Source organism: Protomyctophum parallelum, assembly GCF_964188405.1.
Source record: "Protomyctophum parallelum genome assembly, chromosome: 12".
Lineage (NCBI taxonomy): Eukaryota > Metazoa > Chordata > Actinopteri > Myctophiformes > Myctophidae > Protomyctophum > Protomyctophum parallelum.
The window spans coordinates 21,888,466-21,915,142 of NC_139712.1; the positions used below are offsets into that span (position 1 = coordinate 21,888,466).

The 26,677-nt window shown below is 43.3% G+C and overlaps 1 protein-coding gene across 1 annotated transcript in view; it reads right to left on the bottom strand.

Annotated features, from left to right (window-relative positions):
• plppr5b (phospholipid phosphatase related 5b) overlaps positions 1–26,677 on the bottom strand; it is a gene marked incomplete at both ends in the record, with an annotated part of 104,538 nt that overhangs the window by 58,601 nt on the left and 19,260 nt on the right. Inside the window, one exon of the mRNA XM_083778808.1 lies at positions 1,179–1,311. Within this exon, the coding sequence (XP_083634934.1) occupies positions 1,179–1,311 (133 nt within the window). The remainder of the gene's footprint in view (positions 1–1,178; positions 1,312–26,677) is intronic.

Consider the following 26,677-nt stretch of genomic DNA (forward strand, 5'->3'; position numbering starts at 1 on the left):
TTATAATAGTGTTGTGCCTGAGCTGTTTTTCTTTTATTTTCTTTTGTTTGTTATTATGTTCTTGTTGTGTAATGTCTGTTTGTCCCAATAAATATACTTTATAACAAAATTAAAAAAAAATCTAATACTCTGATCCAAGTTTGTGTATTTGGGATGTTAGCAAAGACATCGCATGCACAGCTAAACCAATCTGGTAACACTCTTGAATGTTTACACAGTACATTGCTGCACTAGATATAGCACATGTTTTCGAACTGCATCAGACACTAGGTCAACAATCCGGTCGTGGTGGGCAATATACACATTTGTGTATGCACTACATCCATTTGTTATGTGTGCGATGGGTGTTGTTCAGAATCATGATGGTTTATACAGAGTGGAGTGTGGGTGTCGGGTTACCAGATTGACAGATTGTACTTGGTTGGTAATACTTGCAGTCTTGCTTTGATGGTGCATTTTAAAACATCCTCCCCAATAGCGGCATTTTTGTACATCAAATGTGTGATCAGCTGAATCGACACAGGCCAACTTTCCCTGCAGTCGAAGGCCACGCCAATGTTCTTTGGCTTCAGTCTGTTTCGTGCTAAGCAGAACCCCCCCCCCCCCCCCCACACACACACACACACACACATAAATAAATCAAATATATTTAATTGTTTTCCCCGTATCATATGTGTGCGTGTGTACAGAATGAATGGGGAAGGTAATAGCAGATTGTATTGTGATGATGTGCTAACTGCTGCTGGCTGCTATAAATGTTTAAAATAGACCTATGTAGCTCATAGCGCGGCACTCGGTGCCGCGCTATCTGCTATTTTTCAATAGCTAAAGTATATCATAATGAAACACCAAAAGGGGTTCCCACCCCAAAATGGAACTCTTTCAGCGCCACCTGGTGGTCACCAGTTTAGGCTTTGAGTGCCAATTATCCCATTATAAAGAAAGAAATAATTTGTAATTATATTATGCATGTAATGTGCATGTCATCACCTGTACACCAGATTAGAGGAATTTTCAAAATATGAATAAAAAAAAAAAAAAAAAAAAGGGAAGACGTCTTGTCGTCCGTGGCATCCGGTACGTAATTGGCAATTAGACGTCTAGACATTTATGGCTACCAAACAGTTTTAAGAGAACACATGTAGGGGACGTGAAAAAGCGCGGCCGGTGGCCCTTACCGAGGAACCTGAAGGTCCGGCGCACCAGCGGGTTGAGGTAGCAGCAGTCGCCCGTGGCCACGCTCTTCTCCGAGCGGTCGAACTCCTTGGACGTGTACTGGATCAGGAACAGCACCGTCTCCGTCACCGTGATCTGTATGTGAGCCGAGAAATAAGACACAGCGGGAAGAGGAAGATGAGTTTATGTTCTGTCACATTCTGTGTATACCGGCATCGACTCCATACACAAGCATAAAGGACGGGGTGGACAAGGCGATACACAATACCAGACCACACAATACCAGAGCGTGACTGAATAGGAGCGCGTTGAATTACTTAAAGAAAGGAGTCAATGGCAGCCCGGCCGTGACAGGTGACAGGCAGATTCTTCACATACTAGACCATGTCAGAAATAAGTGTCAGAGCTGAATGTAAATATGAAATAAATGCTTACACATGTAGCTATACTGTAGGTGTAATGTTAGAGACCACAGAAGTGAACCTTTCAAGCCTGTTTTCTCAACTCGCTGTTTTCTGCAAGACATTACTCTATAAGCCATATCTCCAAAACTGGTGGGTCAAACTGAACAACCGATATGTCAATTTGAAGCTATGATTCCCTGCTTTCATGACATGAAAAAACTAAAATGAAGTCCCTCAGTCAAATATAATCACATTTGTCCGACATGACGGCAGTGTGAGTGTCTGTGCACCTCACCTGACTCTGCCAGATGGGGGCGGTAATTTGAGCCAGAGCCGCCGCCCCCCCACACCCCCACACCCCACACCCCCCACCACCATCTGAAAATATTTTGAGCCAAAAATAGCTGATCAATACAAGTTCACAACGTGTCGTTTGAAGACGGCTATTTTCATTATTTGAGACCAAGCCTTGATAGGATGTTCGGTGTCGGGTTGTCGCTACTACGAGGTGTGTGTGCGCGTGTGTGTGCGTGTGCGTGTGTGTGGACTCAAGGCAGAGAGCCCAGATGGAGACAAAATAATATCACACCTCCATTCACACAACGTGCCATGGGACAGTGTATAGTATAGTCTCCCCGAATAGAATGCGTCAATGATTATTTTCTCCGCCGTGTTCTCAAATTCAATTCCCCCGAGGTTGAATTCCAAAACTGGAACCGAGTCAATCCGATCAAGGCGTGATCTCATTTTGTATAGACTTTCACTTGGAAGAAAGAAAACAAAGCAACTCCTCCAGAGAATCGACGGTGTTGCACGTAAAAGGACACCGGCGGTCAGACAGCGAAGACAATACGGTCTGCAGGACACCTGTGGTCCCTCTCAGACAACTGGACGGACAGTTAGTGTCACGTCACGTCCAGGGTTTAATTCCAGCTCCACACAATAGAGCGTCACAGTCCCGCCCCCTCGAGAGACCCGGAAAATAAATCCCCGTTCATTTTTCCTCATAGACTTTTCAGAAAGTATTTATTTAAAGACGTTTACGCCGCTGGATAAAGCCAAATATTGCTGTGACAAATCATGACAACAAACACAATGTTTCGGGCTGGACAAATAATTAGAAAGAAGAAGAAAACAGGCAGGTTACAACACTTTTGTTGTTGTTTTTCTTCTTTCGCTTATAAGGTCTTTATATAAATACGTTTTGAAATGTCTATGGGAAAAATGCATTGGGAACTATTTCCTGGGCCTGGCGTCGTCATGAAAGGGGGCGGGACTGCAACGCTCTATAGAGGGTATGCACGTGACATCATCATCATCATACATCATCATTTCCTGCACAGTTATGCAGGAAAAGAAACAAACATTCTGGCCTTGACAGCCCATACATCCAAACAGAAAAGTCCTATCTGATCAACATTAAACTTGCCAACATTGCAGCTGTACGGAAAGCTTGAATTGCAATGTTTTTATTTCATGAAAATCCACCGTAGACATGTTTTGAGCTACTTTCTATACTATACTATACTAATATACTTTCTATGCTGAAATAGTGTGCAGGTGATTATTTTTGGAAGCACATTTCAGTAATAATATCCTTCCGCCTCGTGCATTATGTGAGATTTAGAAGCATGTGCAGTAGTACGCAGGAGTGTTGAGTGGTTTCCAACGAGTGCTTCAAAGCCAACGCTCCATGCTGCTCAATGTTTTGCCACTCAGTCTAGACGAGGGGGGCATGTCACGGTGGAAACAAAGTGACGCATGTGCATACTGCATAGTCTCTTATCTATTTTACAATCCTAAACCTGCGCGTCACATTAGCTCAGGGCAGGATAGCCGTTTAGCAAAACACTGCTGCTGACTTCAACGGACACGACCACACGCCACGGAGAACGGCCAGCCTGCCGTGGCCTCGCGAAAAAACACCCTCCGATCCCGGCACAATGTGCGAGGCAGACCTGCAGCAAAGTCTTGTGTGTAATACCCAAATGTAATACATTTACCCCAAAACACACACCTAGCCCCACCATAGCCCCCGCACTGCATGTTGGGAAGGACACAGCTTAATGTAGGGGTCACCGATTGCTGTGAAACATCCCCCTCTCACTCCTATACACAATTCTCCACACGCAACACAGAGCCCTTATTGGCTATAGCCCGCTCACATGCCACAACCCCACGGCACAACACAGCAACGCACAGCTGTGATTGGCCAGCCACACACTACATATCATACATCTCATCAGCACAACACGCATCGTCGGATGCCATGTTCTTCCGAGCATTATTCCCCAGTCCCACCAGGGACTCATAGTGACCTCGCATCAGTGTCACCGCAGACACATGGGTTCACACTGTGGAGGATGTTTGTATAACGGGGGAGGGGGACTTGAACTGACAAGTGAGTGAGTGAGTGAGTGAGTGAGTGAGTGAGTGAGTGAGTGAGTCAGTGAGTGAGTGAGTAAGTAGCCTCGGAAACCCAGACGTTTGTATTTCCAGGGAGTGTGCGTGCGTGCGTGTGCGTGTGTGTGTGTGTGTGTGTGTGTGTGTGTGTGTGTGTGTGTGTGTACTGTGTGTGTGTGCGGGTCTACGATGTGTAGCCATCTGTTACTACATGTGAAGGGCTCTTCGGTGCTCAACAGGGACAACTTGAATCAGAGAGAATAATACCCGGGCACTTCAGGAGAGTCTATATCCAAATAAAACACGGGAGCACTCGACTGGTGCCATTTTGACTCACGTCTTCCTCAGAGTCAACCTGTTCTGACTCTGAGGAAGACGCCACTCGAAGTGTCCGCTAAATGACACATATCAATGAGTGCATTAGTCGACAAGGCGCATCTCTGACACAGTGCGTTCAAAGGAGTTGGATTCAAAACTGCAGTTTGTAGCGCCCACACCCTAAGTGGGGTTGGCAATAGGGCTTTTCTGTGTGGGGACAGGCGGGCGGACGGGCAGACATCATTATAAATAGTTGCTGTTGGTAGGCCTGTCGCGGTGCTAGAATATCCCCACCGTTTCCACCGTGCTTCTCAACACCGGTAACACTGGTAACACCGAATCCAACCACTAGGTGTCCTAATAGCTACTGTGGAGTCAGTACTGCTGTTTGGGGCCGACAAGGACCCTCACAGTACAACAGGAAAAAGCTCTGGATGGAGTCTACACAGGAATGCTACGAATGGCACTAGGTGTCACATGGACGGACCACATCAGAAATGTGGACCTCTATGGGGACCTACCACACGGACAAAGTCAGAGATAGAAGGATGAGGCTGGCAGGGCACTGCGTCAGGCACCCAGAACTTGAGGCAAGTAAATTGAGCCTAAGGGAGCCAACCCAGGGCAAAGCCAGGAGGGGAAAGAAGCGTACCACCTACAGTATGTAGACGTGCTGCGGCGCGACAGCTTGGCTGACAACACTGCAGAGCTAAAGAACCTGATGGCAGCGATCCCGGAATCCCGAGTTGGTGTTGGCTAGACCTCAATCTCGCAGCAACTACTACTACTAATAGACCTGCCTGGCATTGATCCAGGAACAGAAACTAACAGCGCAGTGCTTGCACTTATATATCTAATTTCCAAAGTAAATTACGTCGAGGCTTTAGGGCAGGCAGTATACTGTAGGCAGGCACGGTCAAAAAATACAACTAGAAGATAAACAATCCAGCAGAACTCTTTTCATCATTTTATTTTCCTCACCGAGACCAACAACGCACGTCTTTTAGCTCACATAGCCTTCATCAGCGTTGATCAAGACTCTAACAGGACATAATTACAGGATGAATTGAGAGTGCACTGTTGCTACAGGTTATTGTGAGTAAATAAAGCACTAAAACATTGTGGAAGTATAAGCTCTCCAATGCAGCTATAAGACCTGTCACCAAACTAAAGTGAAATCTGAAGTGTGCTCAGCTCCGCTCTGGCTACACCACAAACACTAACCTACACAATTCTCCACACGCAACACAGAGCCCTTATTGGCTAGCCCGCTCACAAATCACATGCTGCAATCTAGAGGAGTAATATTGGAAAAAAAATGTTTTACAAAATTCGGCCTCCTGGTGACGCTATAACAGGCCGTTCTGGAAAATGTGGGGCAGAGGTTCAACGTTGGCATCCAGGGAGTGTGTGCACAACATCTGGCATTGACTGGGTCAACGGTGCTGGAGATTAGCTGGTAACAGACGCACGGACACACACACACACACACACACACACACACACACACACACACACACACACACACACACACACACACACACACACACACACACACACACACACACACACACACACACACACACACACACACACACAGACGCACGGACACAGACGCACGGACACACATAGACACTCACACACGGATGAAGTGCAAAACATACTCTCTCCCCATGCATGCCTTCGGCCTGGTGGAGACAATGAGACATAAAATATGGAGATAAGAGGCATGCCCGACAGTAACGCAAGATTGGCATCTGGGGACAGATTGGGATCCGAGGACAGATTGCTTGGCTGTCTTTATCCTTCCCCCCTGCATAGACATATAAAGGTTTCGGCTCTGGAGTGTATGTGCTCAAGGGGGGGGCAAAAAAACCCCAGAGTTTCCTTGCGAAGCCCCGCGGAAGCATGAGCGTGCGTCACAGAGCGCATGCTCGGGTCTGACAAGTCCCGGAAAAGATGCGCTGTGATTGTCCAGTAGTCACTTGAGACAGGCGGAGGATTGAAGGTGGTTTGCAGAGCAGAGACCAACCTCTGGAGGCTGAAAATAAAGAGTGTGGGCGTTGACTCTCCTAAGATAAATCCCCCCACTCATGTGGGCAGGCTTGATGGATAAGAAAAAAAAATCATAAAAATAGCTGATCCACAAGCTCAAGACAGACACATTGCATTGTGACACGTTGTGAGTTTGTATAGATCTGTCACCTTTGCAGGTTCGTCGTGAGTATTATAATAGGGCTTAAGTGGTTAAATGTGCTACGAATCAAACCCGTTTCTTCCCGTCAACTATACTTGAACCTCATTGTTCGAACGTCAATAGCCTATATAGAAGCTGACAATGCTTCCTAACCCCAACGTGACCTGTTGTGAGCTACACTTTCTATATTGCCTGCTATTTTTTATTTTTTTTTCAAAGGGAGGTATTGCTAGGGGGAAAATAGCAGAGCCAATACAGAGCCAACTCTGTAGGTCCTTTTGACCACTGTATGCCTGGAGGGTTTAAATGTAGCCAGCCTCATTTACATAAGCACTTTCAAAACAACAGCACTAAGCCGAGGCAGCCGCACGCGGCCTTGACTGAATGCCAAGAAATGAAAAGGCCAAGCATGAACTAGTATAACATTTTGCGAGAAGCAAGACCGACACAAATGGGCTATAGGGCTATAGGGCTGTATACTGTATACTGAATTTGCCGTGCATAGGGGGGCTAAAACGATATGAAAACTATTCATAAAAGCGGGGCTAGAGAGATAGGAAAAACAATTAATTGTCAAGGTCTCCCACTGGCCAGCCGGGACGTGTGATGGAGGGGAAAGGAACTGGTTGGAATAACGTGTTCCTTCCACACGCTATGTCCAACTGGAGAAACTCCCCCCCTGTCAGTTGAATAGAAGCGGCTTGGACTCCTCATGTATTGAAGGTAGCATGAGGTCAGTCCGTTGCTCTCCCCAGGTTGGCAGAGGAAGTGTAGCGCCCAGGATTACATTATATATTTGACATTGGGTGAAACAATGGGTTGCAAAATTGTGATATCAAATGTTAATAATAAAAAAGCTATATATCTCCATGCACCAAAAAAGTGATTTACATTTTTATTTCAGACTATGAGTAACTAGAAGCGAAAGGAGTATTTGTTCGAGCCAGAAGCTATTTATTCTCGGCACATACATGGTCTAATGACCTTTACTGGCAGTCGTAGCTGAGTGGGTAGACAGGTCTGCGTTTTCCTGAGCTAGTACACACTTAAACCCACAAGCCTCCCCCCCGAGGGCTCAACTCTAGAGAGTCTAGACCCTATGAGCAGCCATCAGCAGGGTGAAGTCCCCCCCCCCACCCGCCGAAGGCGAAACATTACAGATGAGCTGGAAGTAGAAACCGGCTGTGAAAAGTGACGCGCGGATCTTAATTCAATTCACCCGAAACATATATTGTGTAACCAAGACAGGGCAGCGCCGTAGTTTCTGAGAAAAGAGCGTGCAAAGGCCGTGGCTAATGCAAAAGAGCTAATGTGGTTGGGACGGCAGTGACGAGGCCCTATAGCAACCATGCCTAGCAACGGTGAGCTATTCCAAAAATGGAAAATAGCGAGGCCTTAGGGCGAGTATACCCATCCTTGGCATCAAATGTGTTAAGGTGTTGACCAATCCTAGGTTTAGCACTGTTAGATACCGCTCTTTGATGTGGAAACATTGGTATGAGTGCCTCTTATAGATTTTCTTTTATATGACAGATTTTTTGAGTTTTATGAACTCCTGTATTTATTTGTAACTGTTTTGTATGTTTTTAATTGTTTTTTGTCTTCCATTGGCTACGGCTGTCAATACAGTTTGATTGATATCATTAAACACCCTTTAAACACACTCTTTATCGTTAAACACACAACTCGCAACAGCCTAGTAATTAAACACGTAACAAAGTGCTAAATGCACATGGGCGCGTGGCAGTTAACAGGGCCTGATTAGTAATTACACATTGAAGTTATTTCCTGAGAAACAGGGAGAGACAGTTTGATAAGGTTTGGCTGCCCCTTGTCCATTACCTGAGTAGAAACAATTAATAGACAGGATACCATTGATATGGTTGACTGTACGCCATTTTCTTTTCAGATGTTTTCCATGAGCTTTCTATCATCTTATTATATAGTATGCAGTGTCACTGAGCAGTATGGGTGGGAGGGTTAAGGGATTTCTTTCTCTTTTTTGTCTTGTTTATTTTTCTTTCATTTTGTTTCATAAAAAAAGTATTTCATATCATAATGTTTGTAATAATTTATAATCTGTTTAATAGAAACATATTTGACAACCAATGAGTGCGCGACAACCCGGTAAATTAAAAAACATTTTGAACATGAACAACTGTGTAGACCAAACCAGCACATAGAGAATAATAACACATATTTTAATTAGAGAACGCACATGAAATCAATATCCTTGTTAAGACTGAGACTCTTGCAACTATAGCCAAAACATTGGACAACGCGCGTATACGCACGCACACACACACCCCACGGCAACACTTTACCAAATACCAGCCAATTCCATATTATGTTTTCAGGGCCAGCCACTGAGTTCTAAGGAGATAGAGAGCAGACGTCGGATTGATCCTAGAAACACCTTTATCTATGTCTTCTGCATGTGACACGAGGTGTTATGTGCCGTCTTCCAACCTTTGACTGAGGCGTGAAGCCATAATTAAATTCCAATATGCAGCTGCCAATTAACACATACAGTGTGCGCGCACACACACACACACACACACACACACACACACACACACACACACACACACACACACACACACACACACACACACACATTCCCATTTGTGAATGCAGAATGAAAGCATCCAAACAGTGTCACATCAATTAGTATTCTGTAACCTTTTCACCTCAACAAATGTGCAGAAAATGCACTTGATCCAGCCTCACATGTAATTGCCTCATTATATTGCCCCGCCCATCTCTATTATGTTCTTCCATTTGCTGAACAAAATCATGATTTTGCAACAGACGACAGTGACATTTGAAACATTCCCTTGCATGCCTCAAGGTGTACAGTGCAATCACGTTTGGCTGTGTGTTGTTTAGAGGCAACCTCAAAACCATTTGGAGGTAGATTGGATCCTAGGCAGAAATGGGCATAGTCTTTGCCTATGAGGGGAGTTCTAAAACAACATGTATGTGTGGTGGGGTGGGGGGGGGGGACAGATCAGTCCAGCGGTTTGCGAGATTCCCTGTACACAGACAGACACACGGACACAACGGCCTGGGTCGTAAAAACATAATTTCCGCCGCCTGGACTTAATCCATTTTGGCCTGACGTCGCAATAAGAAAAATGTTTGCTCTGAAAGAATATAATATTCAAAGATTTGAGACGCATTTTTACGATTTTTCAAAAATAGCAGACCTACAAGCTTTTAGATCTGCTATTTTTCAATGGCTAAAGTATAACATAATGCTTAGTTAAAACACCAAAATAATGGGTTAAATATGTAAATATGAAAGTATAAGTGGTGAAAAGTAACTGCTGCGCAAAAAAGCATGGAATACGGATGTGTATATTACAGGAAACTCACGTTAAACTTCCCAACAAACTCTGGTAAACTCCCGAATTTTATACCATCACACCTGTATATTACTGTATATCAACTGTATATGCTGCTAAACTTGAGGTTTACGGGCAAAATACAGTGCCCACAATTGCCCGTTAATTCCTCTTTTCACGCAGTGCAGGCAGACGCAAAGATGCAACATAATTTGTTGCGTTGTCACTCTGTAAAACCTGTTGCTCACACGGTCGTTGGCGTCAGCCAGATTTGCATCTGGAAGGTGACCTCAGCTCAGCTTCAATTTGTAGCTTTGATGCATCTTTTGCATCTCTCCATGTCGCTGGCTTCCATTGACAATGCATGGAAGACTGTATATGCCCGTCTGAACTCAGCATAAGTACATTACTACATTTACTTTACTGCACTTATGCTGTGTGTGTGTGTGTGTGTGTGTGTGTGTGTGTGTGTGTGTGTGTGAGTGTAGACAAACTGTGACGTAGACAATAAAGACGATTCTGATTCTTACTTAAGTCGATTTTGGAGGTATATTTGTACATTTATCGGAATATTTCGCTTTGCTTCCAAGTGCACGAGAGTGCACTGTAGGTGTGAATGCAATCCGAAACAGCAAGTGAAAGAGAGATTGAAATAGATAACGCTGCCCGCCTGTCTGTCTGTGACACACACACACACACACACACACACACACACACACACACACACACACACACACACACACACACACACACACACACACACACACACACACACACACACACACACACACACACACACACACACACACACACAGTGCCCACTGGCCAATCAGCTGGATACAATCCAGTTGTCAGTAGGACTCGTGCAACGGTTCCTCTCGTGTTGTTCGCTGTGCAGTCAAGATAAGAATGGCAGCCTCTGGCAGGCTGAAAAGCCACTGCCATAGTGGAGATAGCCATAGGACCTAAACACAGTGAAATCACACGTGTGTGTGCACAGAGAGGGACCCTTACGGGTATATACAATAGATTACATCTGTACACACACAGAAGAGATGCAAAAAAGGCACTTTTACTTAAGTAAAAGTATCAGTACTGCAATATAGAAATGTTTGTTACAAGTAAAAGTCTGGAATTAAAAAATATATATGTAAGTAAGTACAAAAGTATTGGTATCAAAATGTACTTAAAGTACAAAAAGTAGAAAGTACTCATTATGCAGAATGTCCCATTTCACAAGCCTAAAATGATTCTGGACGGGAATCCCTGTTGGTGTTTTAATTAAGCATTATGTTATACTTTAGCTATTGAAAAAATAGCAGACCTACAAGGTCGTAGCGTGCCACTCGGTGGCGTGCTAGGGTTTATAACTGCTTGATTGAGTGGCGATGCAATCACAACTGACGCAGTCATTTAACAATTAGACTCTTTGGATTGCACAGACTTTCTGAATGGCAGCGATCTCAGGGAAAGACAGAGCGAGGTAGACAATGGATGAGTATGATTGAGAGGGAGAGAGAGAGAGAGAGAGAGAGAGAGAGAGAGAGAGAGAGAGAGAGAGAGAGATTTCTTTCAACGTCAGAAAGGATCTCATGAATGAACTGGAAATCGTTTGGCTGGACATTTGTTTAACCAAAACAAAACCCATATTATTTGGGGCTTGCTACAGACCTCCAGATCAGACAGAGTTTTATGACTCTTTGGACTCTGTGTTATCCAACGTGGCTGATTCAATGGAGATCAATCTGATGGGAGACATGAATACCGATGTATCTAAACATACCCACCCTACAATGAAAGTGTTTGAAAATTTGTGTAACTCCTATGGTTTTAAGCAACTAATCAAACAACCTACTAGAGTAAGTGAAACAACAAAAACCATAATAGATCTTATCTTAGTCTCAGATGTCACAAAAAATTCACAGAGTGGAACCATCGAGTATGGCATTAGCGACCATTATATGACATTCTGCACAAGAAAAATAGTAAGGGATACATACAATGACCATAAGACTGTCCTGGCGAGGTCTCTTAAAAATTACTCTGCGGACAAATTCACAGAGCAAATAGGAAAGAGGGACTGGACACCAGTTCTAACGGGAGGCTGTGTCAATAAAACTTGGGAAGCTTTTGGGAAGGAATTCACCCAAGCCATTGACACAATTGCACCCCTCAGACAGGTGAGAACTGAACAGAGGTCTAGTCGCTGGTTTAATAATGAAATATTGGAGTCCATCAGGGCCAGAGAGAGAGCCCATAAATCTTACCGCAATTCCGACTCAGTAGAAGATTTTTCTCTTTTTAAGAAGCTAAGAAATGAGACCCAGAGGCTCATAGATAAGGCAAAACGGACCCACTATAAAGATCAGATAATGGAGCATAAAGGTAACACACAAAAACTCTGGAAAACCCTAAAAGAGCTAGGAGCAGGTAATAAAGTCAATAATAATAAAGGCAGCAAGATCGGCCTTAAAATCAATGATGAGATGGTTTTTGATAAGCAAATAGTGGCAAACCAATTCAATAATTATTTCAATAATGTAGCAGCAGAGCTGGTCGCTAAATTGCCGGCTTCTCCGGGTATTTTTGACATTAACAGGGTTAGGAACTTCTATGAGAACCAGGGGGTGACCTCTAACTCATTCTCCCTGCAGAAGGTGGAAGTGGAGGCGGTCTCAGGGATGCTTTCTGAGATTATCTGTGCAAAGGCCACAGGTCTGGATGGTATATCTCCTCTCTTTTTAAGGGATGCAGCAGCACAGATAACTCCATATATCACTTACATCTTCAACCTATCCATAGAACAGGGTGTCTTCCCACAAGATCTAAAAAAGGCAAAAATACTCCCCCTGTATAAAAAAGGAGACAAAAATGACCCCGGTAACTACCGACCGGTGTCAATTTTGAGCTCGGTATAAAAAATCTTCGAGAAGATGATTAATGAGCAACTAAATGAATACCTAAATAGGAATAACCTAATGTATAAACTCCAATCTGGCTTTAGAAAATCGTACTCAACCGACACATGTTTATTATATTTAACAGAACAAATTAGGAAAGAAGTTGACAATGGAAAACTTTGTGGAATGGTGCTGCTGGATTTACGGCGAGCATTCGACACAGTGAACCACTGTAGGTTACTGAGCAAGCTTGAGGCTCTAGGGGCGGACAGGGCAACCTGTAAATGGTTCAAATCATATCTGACGGGGCGCGAACAAAGGGTAGAGGTGAATGGCATTTTATCTGACCCAAACACCATGGAATGTGGAGTTCCACAAGGAAGCATTCTAGGTCCAGCCCTATTTTCAGTGTACGTGAATGATATGACAGATGCTTGTAACTGTGATTTGTTCCTGTACGCTGATGATTCTGCACTGCTAATGTCCCACAAGGATCAAACCACATTAGAAAGCTCCCTGACTGAGGAAGTAGCCAATGTTAGTTCCTGGCTTACATATAATAAGTTATCTTTACACTCAGGGAAGACAGAATCAATTCTGTTTAGCTCGAAAATCAAATTAGGAAGAAGCACAGACTTCAAGATCAAAATAAATTCGGAATACATAGCAGCAAAATCATCAGTGAAATACTTGGGTTGTATTTTAGAGGGTAACTTAGACGGCCGAAATATGGCCAGCAAGGTGCTAAACAAGGTCTGCGGACTGACTACGTTTCTAGCTCGAACAGCAAGATACATGGATAGGGAGACAAAATTAGTGGTAGCAAACTCCCTTATCCTGTGCCACTTTGATTTTGCGTGTACATCGTGGTTTGAGGGCTTGATTAAGTCTTTTAAAACAAAGCTACAGTCAGCTCAAAATAGACTGATCAGGGTTATACTAGGGATGGAACCCAGAACCCATATAGGAAGGAACCAGTTCAGAGAGCTGAACTGGCTCCCGGTTGAATCAAAGGTTACAATGGCTAGACTAAACATGGTCCATAAAATTAAATACGGAGAGGTCCCAGAAGTTTTAAGAACATGTTTCAGGCAGGTAAACGAGGTACACAACCATTTCACCAGAGCCAGTATTGCAGATGTGGTGCTCCCTGCTTTTAAAAGTAAAGTGGGCAAAGGCTCATTCATTTATATAGGAGCCACACAGTGGAATAGCCTGGAATCCAGTGTTAAACTGACCTCCAATTTGAGGACATTTAAACAGAAGACAAAAAAATGGCTACTGGAAAAGGTTCCCCTATAAAGGGTCATCTTAGAGGGATGGATAGGGACGTACTTGTTGTGTTGTGTATGTAATGTATATGTACTGTTATGTATTTGTGATGTATTTTAATTTAGTATTGTTCTGTTCAGTGTGAGAGGACCCCAGTGGAAATAAGTCTTTGGACTTTACTGTGTAATCCTTGGATCGCTGATTATAATGCTGTATTATGATTGCTTTTCTAAATAAATCAAATCAAATCAAATCAAAGAGAGAGAGAGAGAGTCAATGTACTGCAGAACTGCCAATTTAATGGCTGTGCAGTATGTTCAAAACAAATCCTGCTCCGTACTGCCGGAAAGTATGCATAATTTGGCTCATTCAGAAGGCTCATTTGAATTCTGGTGCTGATCAAACACGCATTCTATAGTTCGCAACAACAACAAAAAACGGGGGTTACACTTCACTGTTCATAATTGAACACTATCAGATTTTACTGTGGTGTTGACACAGCATAGTAGTGAACGCAAACGCAGCAAATTTAAAATGCAAGAATGATGCAAGGTGTGAATGCAAGGCGACCTAAGCCACAACACAATCATTTTATGATGTATTGATCATTACGATAAACACGCTCTGAAAATGCACGTGGCCCACACAATTATAAAGTTACACCACAACATTATAAAGTTACATGTTTAACCCATTCTAGACAGGAACCCCTTTTGGTGTTTTAACTAAGCATTATGTTATACTTTAGCTATTGAAAAAATAGCAGATCTACGAGCTTGTAGGTCTGCTATTTTGTTTTTAAACGTGAAAATGCGGCACAAATCTTTGAATATATATTCTTTCTTTTTATGTTTCGATGTCAGGCCTAAAGCAATACAGTATAACAATTAATGATCCTTCCATAAATGTATGTAGGACTCAGGGGGGGGGTCTCTGCTATAGGAGCTTGTCTGTATTGCAATGTACAGGAGACTGGGTGGGGAGACCAAGGCAGAACTGCCAGTCAAAGCCAAGACTGGCCAATCGCAGCACGCCCATCGTCCCACTTCTGCTCCAGACCGGATCAGAAACCCGAAAATGGTACCGATCCCAGACTAGGGTTAATGTGGTTAATGGGTTTAACCTATGTTGGGCGGGAACCCTTTTTTGTGTTTTAAATATTATGCTATCATTTTGCTATTGGAAAATAGCAGATCTACAAGCTCATAGCGCGCCACCGAGTGGCGCGCTATGAGCTTGTAGGTCTGCTATTTTTGACAAATTGAGCAACACTAATACAGAAACATGTCCGAAAACTGTCAGAATTTAGAAGATTTATTTATTTATTTTGACGTCGGGCCTAAATGGGTTAAAATGAATGCATGAATGAATGAATGAATGAATGAGGTGTGGGGGAGGGGGGGGGGGTCACGAGTGCACCGTCCAGCGAGCGACGGAGAGAGAGACCGCATGATGCAGCCGCAAGAAAGAAACGGACGAAGAAAGAAACTCAACGAGCGACGCTATAACATCCCGCAGGACAATAATTCAGCGCCGGGTCGGCGGAGGAGGATTATCATCAGCCATTTGTACCAGTCCAACGGACCTACTTAGAGCAGCCAGGCATGGATTTCTAGGGCTATATCGCTGTGAAGTAGGGAGGAGCAGTTAGTCATTCACTATGGCAGGATGGTGGTGGGGGGAAGGGGAGGCTCTGGGCCATGATCGATGGCGTTGTGGAGGCAAGGGCGTGACGCTCCATCGGGCCCGTTATCAAAGTGGCTATAGTGTCCTGCAGGGGGTTTGATGGACGGAAACAACGTATTCTCACAGAACGCTGTGTGGTTGTAGACCAGTGGTTCTGGGGTCCGGGGACCCCCCCAGGGCTCCTTGAGGGAGTTCCAGGGGGCCCTATAGCTAAATGATAGTTTGGAACCAATCAACCAAATGGACCCTTACGGGTCTGTAACTCTGAGAGTGCGCAGATGGAACCAAATGGACCTGATTTTACAATATAAATTGGGGGTCCCAGAGATAGAAATGCCATCAAATGAGGGTCCGTAGCCTAATGCTTGTCAAACTGGCGGTCCTTCAAATGTAACGGTTTGAGAATCACTGCTAGAACCGTCAAAATCTTCTCTTATTATAGGGTCCCTGGCATATCTTTTCAAATGGGGGTCCACAGACTAATTAGTGTCAATTTGGGGGTCCTTGACATGAAAAGGTTTGAGAATAACTGATGTTCGACGGTTATGTTGCAAAGTCGTCATAGCTCGTGACACTGCAACATATCCCCCCCCCGTTTACCTTGGCTATATACTGTACACATAATTGGCCGTAGGCCAGGGTTTCTCACAGTTGAGTGCCAAAAAGTAATTTACAAGGGTCCCCTGAAGCAAATATGTTTGAGATCCGCTGCTGTAGACTAGAGCATTCACTGTATTACAGTGAGTAACTTTTAATATTATTTAGTCACTGCGGGGGCTTGCTTATAACGGAAGAATATCGCAGCTGTACCTGAACTCGCAGCTGTACCTGAGCTGTATCACAACTTTAAAATCTTTGCTGCCTGGCTTTCAACGACAGTTGAAGTATAGCCCCCTGCACTGGTGCAATAGTCTGCTTTGTTTGCTCCTTTGTAATGTCTGCTTATATATTGTATATTTTTGCTTTCATTTCTTCTAAATGCCCGTTTGTTTTCATGTTTTAAATGCCTGTTTATATTGTATTTGTTTTTTGTCGCTGAACCTGTACAGCACTTTGGTTGACCTGGTCATGTGCTAAAATGTGCTAAATAAAGTTGAGTTGAGTTGAGTTGAGTACCTACGCAAAACAACGCGCCAACGGGTAACCGCATGTAATCCAGACAGGGCATTAGTCCGACATGCGTCCGCACGGGAGCGTCTGCTCCCCGTGCTTGTGGTTAGGTTAGGAGATGAGGTGGGTTGTCATTTGTCGGACCGATGCCTAGTCTGAACAACGTACTGCACCCACAGCCAGCAGCCTGAGCCGCCAGACTTAACCACTGGAACCCCATAGCGAGCGGAGTTGTCTGTGCGTTGTCTGTTCAGTGTTTTTCTGCGAAGGCTTCCCCCATCGGTCAGACTTTGAAACGACCCTACGACTCCATTTCTTTCTTAACACACCTGGCAACCCTCGCAAGGATGATTAGGTTCTTCTGGACATGGAGACGCAATGTGACCTCCTCTAATTGTCCCGACCTTGGAGAGGACACCATATCGAGGGCGAAAAAAGGCGGCAGAGAAAACAAACTGCCCAAATATTGGCTCAATGTCAAGTGCATTCCCCCCTATCCCTGTCACACTTACTGGAGAGAGAGAGAGAGAGAGAGAGAGAGAGAGAGAGAGAGAGAGAGAGAGAGAGAGAGAGAGAGAGAGAGAGAGAGAGAGAGACACAGACAGACAGACAGACAGACAGAAAGACAGAGAGACTGGACAGCAAGACAGCCAGACAGACATAATTAGTGTCTCTAAACAAGCGCTCCATGTTGCCTGACCTGTCAGCTCACATTACTGCTGATTGGAGAACGGGGACGGCACCGCACTGCGGCGCTAAGGCTTTTTGGAGAATTAGACAGGCCTTAATTTGGCCCGAGCAGGGGTTCCACGGACAGACGAACGGACGGACGGACGGTGGCCGACCAAACTCTCGTCTGGGAGAGAACGCCAGCCTCCAGGGATGCACTGAACGGTGGTTTTAGTATTAAGAGCACATCCAGAAACAATCCACTCACTCTCCAATATTCAAACCTACTCTACAGGGTCCTAACGTTCAGGATTGTCAACATGCATGACAGCCTGTGTTGGACTTTATTTGTTCTAGAAAGAAAGAAAGAAAGAAAGAAAGAAAGAAAGAAAGAAAGAAAGGACTATAAACACATTTATACCTGAGGCCCTTTATACCCCCCCCCCCCCCCCCCCAAGAAGCAAAGATTATTTGCTGTGAAATAATATATGTGACCAGATTAGACTGAGAGCCTGCCATCGCGCAACCTCCAGCTTTTCACCAGAGGAGAAAAACATATATTTTTTTGTTAATAGCACAGGCAGACTCTTCACATACTAGAGCATGTCTGAAATAAGTGTCAGAGCTGAAATTGACATGTCCACAGAACCTTTCAAGCCTGTCCACAGAACCTTTCAAGCCTGTTTTCTCAACTCGCTGTTTTCTGCAAGACATTACTCTATAAGTCATATCTCCAAAACTATAGGTTAACTATGTATAACTATAAGCTATGATTCCCTGCTTTTATACATGAGAAAAAACAAAAATTCAAAAGAATCCAATGGCAGTCCCTCAGTCAAGATTTGCGCCACATGTTCATGTTTTTTTTTCAAAAAATTGCAGATCAAAAGGGGTTCCCATCCTGAATGGGTTAAGTCATTCACTGCCAGAAAGTCATTGTGTGGTAGTAAATGTCTGTGGATAATGTGTGGAGAATGTCTAAAGAGTGCAAACTGACTGTGAAAAGTGGACTGACTAAGTAATCAAATGGCAGGTGTAGGGTGGGGTTGCCATGGCAATCGATTGGCTCAGGCAGAGCCTGGACATTTCACAGGTGTGGGGACTTGAAAAGAGCCATTTCTGGCAGTTCTGTACAACCGTGTATCCGACTGACTCAAGGCCGGGCACTGCACTCCCTGTTTGTGTGTGTGTGTGTGTGTGTGGGGGGGGCTTTACAAAGCCTAAAAGCCGGGAATACGATTGCAATTGTTATGTTGACAATCTTTTTTGTACAGGACAACTCATTGTCATGATTGATGAGACAGTGCTGCTGTGAGAGAGGTTTCTGCCCGACAGCCACGCTTTGCTGCAAAGTAGAATGGTTTTGGACATAGAAGGTTTTCAAGTGACGACGACGCGTGGGCTTTTTGGCGAGCCGGCCTATAATAACCTCGACTGTTTGCTCTTCCAAAGTGTTTTAATTACCTTTTTAATGGATCTGTTGCCATGGCGACCACATGGAGCATGAATACATTCATGTCCCATCACTGCAGAGGATGCTGGCATCGTAGTGGTGGGAAAAGGTATAGTCACGTCTTAAAAGTATTCTTTCATTTGTTTTTTCATTGATTCATTCATAAAATTACTGAAAAAAAGACTAATGTTTTGAAGTAGTAATAATTAAATACTAAATGTAGAAAAAAATCACACCCGTGTGAACTGAGTGGTGCAACCCCCCCCCCCATCTCTCTCTCTCCCCCTCTCCCTCTCCCTCTCCCTCTCCCTCTCTCTCTCTCTCTCTCTCTCTCTCTCTCTCTCTCTCTCTCTCTCTCTCTCTCTCTCTCTCTCTCTCTCTCTCTCTCTCTCTCTCTCTCTCGATATGTTAAAAAAATAAGTTTGATGAATAATTTATAATAATTATATAATATAATAAATTAATAATTTACATTTGGGGGATATCTTTCACAATAATGAATAAAACATGTTCTAGACATTCTAATGATCACAAGGGTTAGGGTTAAAGATCAAAAGTCATAGGTTCAGAGTCCAGACACTTTTAATTTGTGTGAATTTCAGCCTCTGTGGGGGGTATTTATATGCAAATATCATGACCAATGGCATTGCAATGGCATTGCAATGAACATCACTGATGACGTTTAGGTGAAAAAAGAACAGAAAATAATAATAATAATTAAGTAATGAATTAAAATAAAATTGTTGCTATAAAGCAACAATCGGAGCAGCCGTTCTGACCGATTTTGAGATTTTAAAGTGTATTTTCTTAGCCCATGAAGTCCAGAGAAAGTTCCCCTTGCATGACTTTGTCTAAATATTCGATTGAAATCATCTCTGTTTTTTGTTTGAAACGTTTTGATCTTAGGCATAGATATACCATATAGGCTACTAAGTCTGGCTATTTCGGCCAAATCGACCGATCATCTGCAAACTGCCCGTATTCCTCTTTCTTTTTTTCTATATATTTCTATATATTTGATTGATTGTGCCAAAGAATCGCATCGGGTCAAACCGACCATGCAAACGAAAAAGTTTGCATGTTGTTTTCGATTGGTCCTAGGATGTCTTTGTCCTCAGGTTTCACGCTCTGATCACCGCCCATTAGCGTGCTTGTGTGTTTGTAAACACAGAATTATTCTACATGGCTATAGTATGGAGGAGCATGTGGGTTATACTTTACAGAAAATAAACAAAACCACGTAGCTACTCGCTCAAATACGCTTCCCAGCCTGGAGAATAGACTTTCACCAACACACAACAGGCTAGAAGCTAGCTAGCCTAGTTAGCTACAGTAGCTGTCTGTGTGTTGTGTGTTATTTTTTTCCCTCCACCCCTCTTTTCTTTAAATCATAACTCGCTCATTTTTTGCTCATTTAAAAAAAATCAAAATACCATGTAAACTACGAAATTCGAGCTTTCATTTGGTATATAGATCGGTTGTGTAGGCCCTCTCTACGAAACGGTATCAAGTGAAAAGGAAATGTCGGGAAATCGGTTTATAGTGTAAAATATTGGATATACGTCGTTCAAATACGGCCGTTAGCACTGTTAATTCAACATCCGGTGAGGGGAGGATACGGATCGTGTATGTATTGTGTATGGAAATCAGCGCATACAGTGGGTGGGCTTTAGACCGGATGTAAGCCTTGCACAATAAATAGAAACCAGGCATGTCACATTCTAACTTCATTTCAGTTTACCAAACTATAATTATAGTGACGGTGTGAGCGCACGTTATTGTATAACAGCCAGAGCCAGGCACATTGCTCAGAGTCAGAGGAAATACGACATTAGAGTTATATATTGTCATTTTTATATAGAGGGGGAAACATTATAGGCTACGCGTGTGTTATCGAACACAATGCACAATGTACTGTAGGATGTAGCATTTATTCATATTATACACAAGTAATTTAATTGAAAACAGCCTTTGACTAAGAAAGGAAAGAGGTCGCAATATATTGTTTCCGTCTCGGGGAGAAATAAAGTCATTGCATGACAGCGCTTTGTGAGCTGGCAGATGAGCCATTTTCAGGGGGCCACCATGATCAAGTAGAGTGGGGGAGAAAGGGGGACATCGGTCGATTTGACCGAAATAGCCAGACTGAGTAGGAGTGAATTTTTTTCAGACCTGCTAGTGTTAAAGAGGCCAGGGCACTGAGCCTCCGAGTCAGCATCGTGATTCAAGATTGGCGTGTCTCCCCGGGGTGGGGTGGAGGGGGTTTATACAGTATTCATGACTTCCACTCGACTATGCTTCAAAGACAAATCTATTGCACTTTTGACTAGGAAGGGGGAAAAGTTACAGTATTGGCCCGATCTACCTTTGTACTTTTTTGAAAGTTTCTGGGAAAATCGGCATTCGTTCAAGAGGGTCAACGTTTGAATGCAGCAATGCATTGGAATTAAAAAAAAAGAAAATGCACTTTGTAATTTGTATTTTCGATTCTTATAAGCATGCATTCAGAAATCAGAATACTTTTCACTTGTAGTTGATTAATATTTGACCAGGGGTATTGTATCTATAGCCTACTTTGACTCCAGTACTAGTTGACTTAATTATTTCCATTGTTGTGATACTTTGAACTCCACTACAGTGCAGAGCCAATTATTATCATTATTTGTTCTTTACTTTGCTATTTGTAAGTCTATTGTGCTGGCAGTACTTATTCTCAAATCAAATTGTACATTTTTAAAGTACAGGGCTTACATGGCTGGATAACAGGATTTGACTTATTCCAACTGCAAAGTCAAATAATGCTCCTTTTATTCATTTTTCTCTCTTATCTTGCCTGTAAATACATGTGAGCTGGTGGCTTCAGCTTCAACTTCAAAGAACTTTATTTTTCCTTTCGGAAACTTCTTTTGTGCAAGGAAAAATAAAGTTCAGGGATCCTGGCAGTCTTCTAGTATAGCTAGGTTATTTTTTTTCTCCTCAAGGATTTTGTAGTTTTGTTGTATATTGTAGTGTCTGTGTTGAATATAAATAAGCCTCAGCTCAGGGCTTTATTGTGGGGTTTTTTTTGTATCCTCTGGGACATCGTGTCTGAATTGCAGTGCAATTGAGGTAACCAGAAATAAAATAACAAACGGAAAGGTAGGAGCGCACACCAGTAGTGGCGAGGTGCTGACCACAGGAGATAACACTTTGACTAAAGAAAACAGCTCGTAGTCACGATGCTAGAAACTTTAATCAACAAACGATTCGGCAAGCAGGTTGCCTTCTTCAGGGTATCAAACAACAACAAATAAAAGAAAAGAAAAAGAAAATAAAATAAATGAATAATAATATGTCACTAGACCTTTCAGACATTATTCACTAAAACAAATCTCGTCGTAGTAGAGGACCTAGCTAAGATATGTATGCACTTCATTTAGGAGAGAATATCTCAACTGTTCTTGGCTAATAGGACCGCCGCGAACAACTTGGGAACTATGACTAATTCTCTATCTGGGACGAAATACCCGGAAATGACCACACCCTATTAAAAATGACAGCTAGTTGAAACATGGCTCTAACTTCTATAGCGTTGCAGTGTTGTTTTCGTCAGGCATGACGATAACGTAAATGACGACGTCAACGCCCCTTTTTTCCAGGACTAAGACGTGACGTTGACGAACAACACTAAAATAATCCGGGACAAGACTGACGCTGACGAGCTAAATCAGCTCTGTTTGATGACGATGACGAGATGTGTGTGTGTGTGTGTGTGTGTGCGTGTGTGTGTTATCGTTGACGAGACCAGGCTAGACGGAAATGTTAGTGGATGACGAACAAAGTTTGCATGAAAATGTTCCACCAATAATGTCACAAATGCTGCTCTCACTGCTATCCTCCTCTCCTTTCCTTGTTGGTCACGCCCATCACCTTACATGCATGCACGTGCACACACACACACACACACACACACACACACACACACACACACACACACACACACACACACACACACACGCCGTCCCAAGTCCCATTTCTTCACTGCCACTAACTTCCACACACAGAGTCAGATGACCATGATGGCGGCGCCCACAGCCTCAACGCCGGGGCTTGGTGGTCGTCGAAAACGACGACAAATAAAACAGAGTGCCTCGTACCGGGACACGGGGACAAACCATGTGGCTTCAAGTTAGTTGGCAAGAATACCACCAACTTAAAGTGACACCTCAAGGCTCTCCACAAAGAGATATATGCGGCGGTAACGTTGAGTTGCCGTCGCATATATGTGACCAGTGCCAGTGATTTAAACCACAAGGGGGCCATGGTCATTTTTCAGTTCTTTACATATTATGAAACTGCACACTGCAACCTTTCATTTGATGTATTGCTCATTGAAATTGGGGGGGAAATGAAGAAGATATGACCATTTTAAACTTGTTGAACTGTAAACACCAAGGTACTGAATTTGCCATTCTAAGATTTCAAAGTATTTAGCATCTCTGAGGCCTGGAATGGGTGTGACCCATAGATACTTGCATAAACACTCCCCCCCATTCACTAACCACTCCCCCCACTAGGTTAGCTGTCAAGTGTCAAGTGTGCATAGAATGACTTGAGTGAACCAAGTGGGCTCTTAAAATAAGAATAAATAGAGATGAGAATTCTAATTAGTTTGTTTATTTTCCACATACTTGAATTTGCATACTGTGACAATGACAAATAAGAGTGGCATAAGAATAAAATACAACTAACAGTTTAACATTGCACTTTCCCTGTGACTAAATAAATATATACAGTTTAAATTTGCACTTTCCCTGGGACTAAAAAGTATAAAGTTTAAAATCTCACTTTGTCTATGGACTAGAAATATATACAGTTTAAAATTGCACTTTGCCTGTGACTAAAGAGTATACAGAATATAAAGTTTAAAATCTCTTTGTCTGGGACTAAAGAAATGTATACAGTTTAACATTGCACTTTGCCTGGGACTAAATAAATATATACAGTTTAAATGTGCACTTTCCCTGGGACTAAAAAGTATAAGGTTAAAATCTCACTTTGTGGACTAGAAATATATACAGTTTAAAATGGCACAATAGATTTATAAATGTTACACTCGGACAGTCTTCTTTGGTGCTGTGGACTTTGGTTTGGGGCACGTTGTGTCTTGTGCATCATCACGACAGAATTTTCTGAGTTCTTTAAAAAGATATTCCTGACGGGCTGTGTCCAGTCCAGGTGGGGGTTGTACTGGAAGACCATGTACTGGGGGTAAGACCTTGGGATCTTTGAGCAGCTGAAACGCCACTACTTCTGAGTCACGGTGTTTTTGGGCCATCACCACACCAGGCTTCGTGGTGTCAAAACGGAAGTGCTGGTAGCTCTTTATCTGTGGGAGTTTGCGGAAGTAGGGAGTCAGGTGTTTTTGCCAGTCGAAGCCTTCAACAAGCACTGTCCCATCTTCATGTCCGACAAGCTGGGAGAGGTTCACTCCCTTCTCCTCAGAGCTTTTAGCCATCACTGTCGCGATGTCTGCCAAGGTGTCAACTCTGCTTCTCCTGTAGACTTGTTTGAACAGTCCAAAGCACCAGTCAGGACCAAACTTGGTGTGGCCAGCAATCAGCAGATGGACTCCCAGCTTCAAATGTAGCTTGTGAATGGTTCTCCACGCACAGTACCAGAGCATGAAGTTGTTTTTGTTTTGGCCACTGCAGTTGTCACAATGAAGGTCAACGTATTTTTCTCCAACTCCATAGTTGTTGAAAAAATGATGTAAGTAGCTGATGACTGCATTACTGCCTTTTCCTGATGCCATGCCTTCATCAATCAGGTAATTCACTTGCTTCGCCAATCCTTCACAGTGGATACCAAAAAGGCCACACTTGCGTGCAGTGAGGAAAAACAACTGGCTAACCTGGAGAGAAGATGAAGGGTAGTGCACCTGAAAGAAGAAACATTGAAACAAATATATACATTAAAATCAATATCCTGACTGAATACAGAATGGACATTGCTATGACAGTAATATGCAAGGCACTCTGGAGTAAGTGTGGAAATGTAGTGGCGTCATCAAAGTTGCCCACCCCTAACACATGCCTATCACAGTAACACAGTCAACAAACAATATTGAGGATGAGAATCATTCCTACCTGTTGTGCGAAATCAAAGCTGTAGTGCATTGTGAGGTCCCTGCTTGCATGTGTGGAGGGGCCTAGAGACAGCTGGCCATCCGCACAGATCTTCTTACTGGCAGCGGACATCTCCTGGTACAACTGACGCTCTCTATGAACAAGTGCCAGGTGATCGATTTGCTGCTGGTGCTTTTCTGCCATCTTCTCGTCGCTTATGTTCACACTTCGGCTCAGCTGGTAGTTGTCTTTGTAGCACTGCCAGCACAGATCGGTCCTGGGTTTGACGCTTGTTACCTGGGGGATAATCGCCTTCCACAACCTTCGGAAGCAGTTCAGTCCAACAACACGTTTCCCTGCAATAGAGAGAAAGAGAGACTTAATTAAAATGGGCTGTGTACAACTGTACATACATCCTATACACGACTTAATCCCTATTAAAAAATAACTAAATAAATATAACATCAAGAAAAAATATTTCAACAATAGCTGATCTACAAGCTCACTCTTTTTTATTTTATTCTTTCAAAACAATAACCTACCAGCTTCCATTGCAGCCTTGTAGAGACGCCAGACTGATGCTTTGGTCACATTACTTGGCAACAACTTCAGGCTGTAATCCTTGTGTCCGGGATGTCGACCAGGCAAAGATATGGCATGGACCTCTGCATAGTTTGTGATGAATGTCAACACCAATGTGATGTCCTCTTTAGTCAGAAACTTCTTGTTCGTCCTGGGAGCCTTTTTCCTCTGCCGTGGAGTGAGACCATTCTCATTGTAGTGTCGCTTAATTGCTTTTAGAAGGGTGCTGCTGATCCTGGACAAAAAACAACAAACGCTGGGTTACTAACTAACAACGTTAGTCTGCCTGGACTCCATTTACTGTTCAGCGCTTGGATCCGGTCTAGAGCCCGCCCACTTAAACCTACACATACATACACGCACACAAACGTTTCCGTATCCGCTCTATACCGGATGCTATTATAAACAGCGCTAACGCTAACACACTGCAAATTAAAACGCTACTGCATCATGTATCAAGACTAGTCTTACTTAAAACAAACTAATCATAAACAGACTGATTTCAGAGACTATAGACCCTGAATATAAACAAGATGATAATGAAACTCACCCATAGATGAAGCAAAATGTAGCTCGACACACCACGATGGCATTCACCATGTATGTGGATCTGTTGAACTTTCGCTTCGCGTTGACTTTCTTCGTGGATTGAGTCATTTCGGAGTCGTTCATACAAGTCTTTATAATCGCCAAAATAACAAGGTCTTTCTGGTCCTTTGTCAACGCTGCCATGTCTGTTCGGGTCTCCCAGATCATGCCTGGATCGAGTTGTTTACTGCAAGACGAATGCGGCTGTTCTACGTTCTCTTTTGCTCTTTGATGACATCCGCAATCAAAGTTTATTATTTTCTCCATTTCTGCTGTTCGGTCGGTGTCCACGGCTACATTATTAACTTCTGGTACAAGTAAAAGCGAGGCGATGCCGACCTGTACACCACCCGGCCCAGCTGTTCCCCCAGACTCGTCTTCCTCGTCCTCGTTATCACAACACGAACTCCTGTTGATTTGATCGAAAACAACGCCATGGTCTTCATCATCCGTGTCAGATTCATC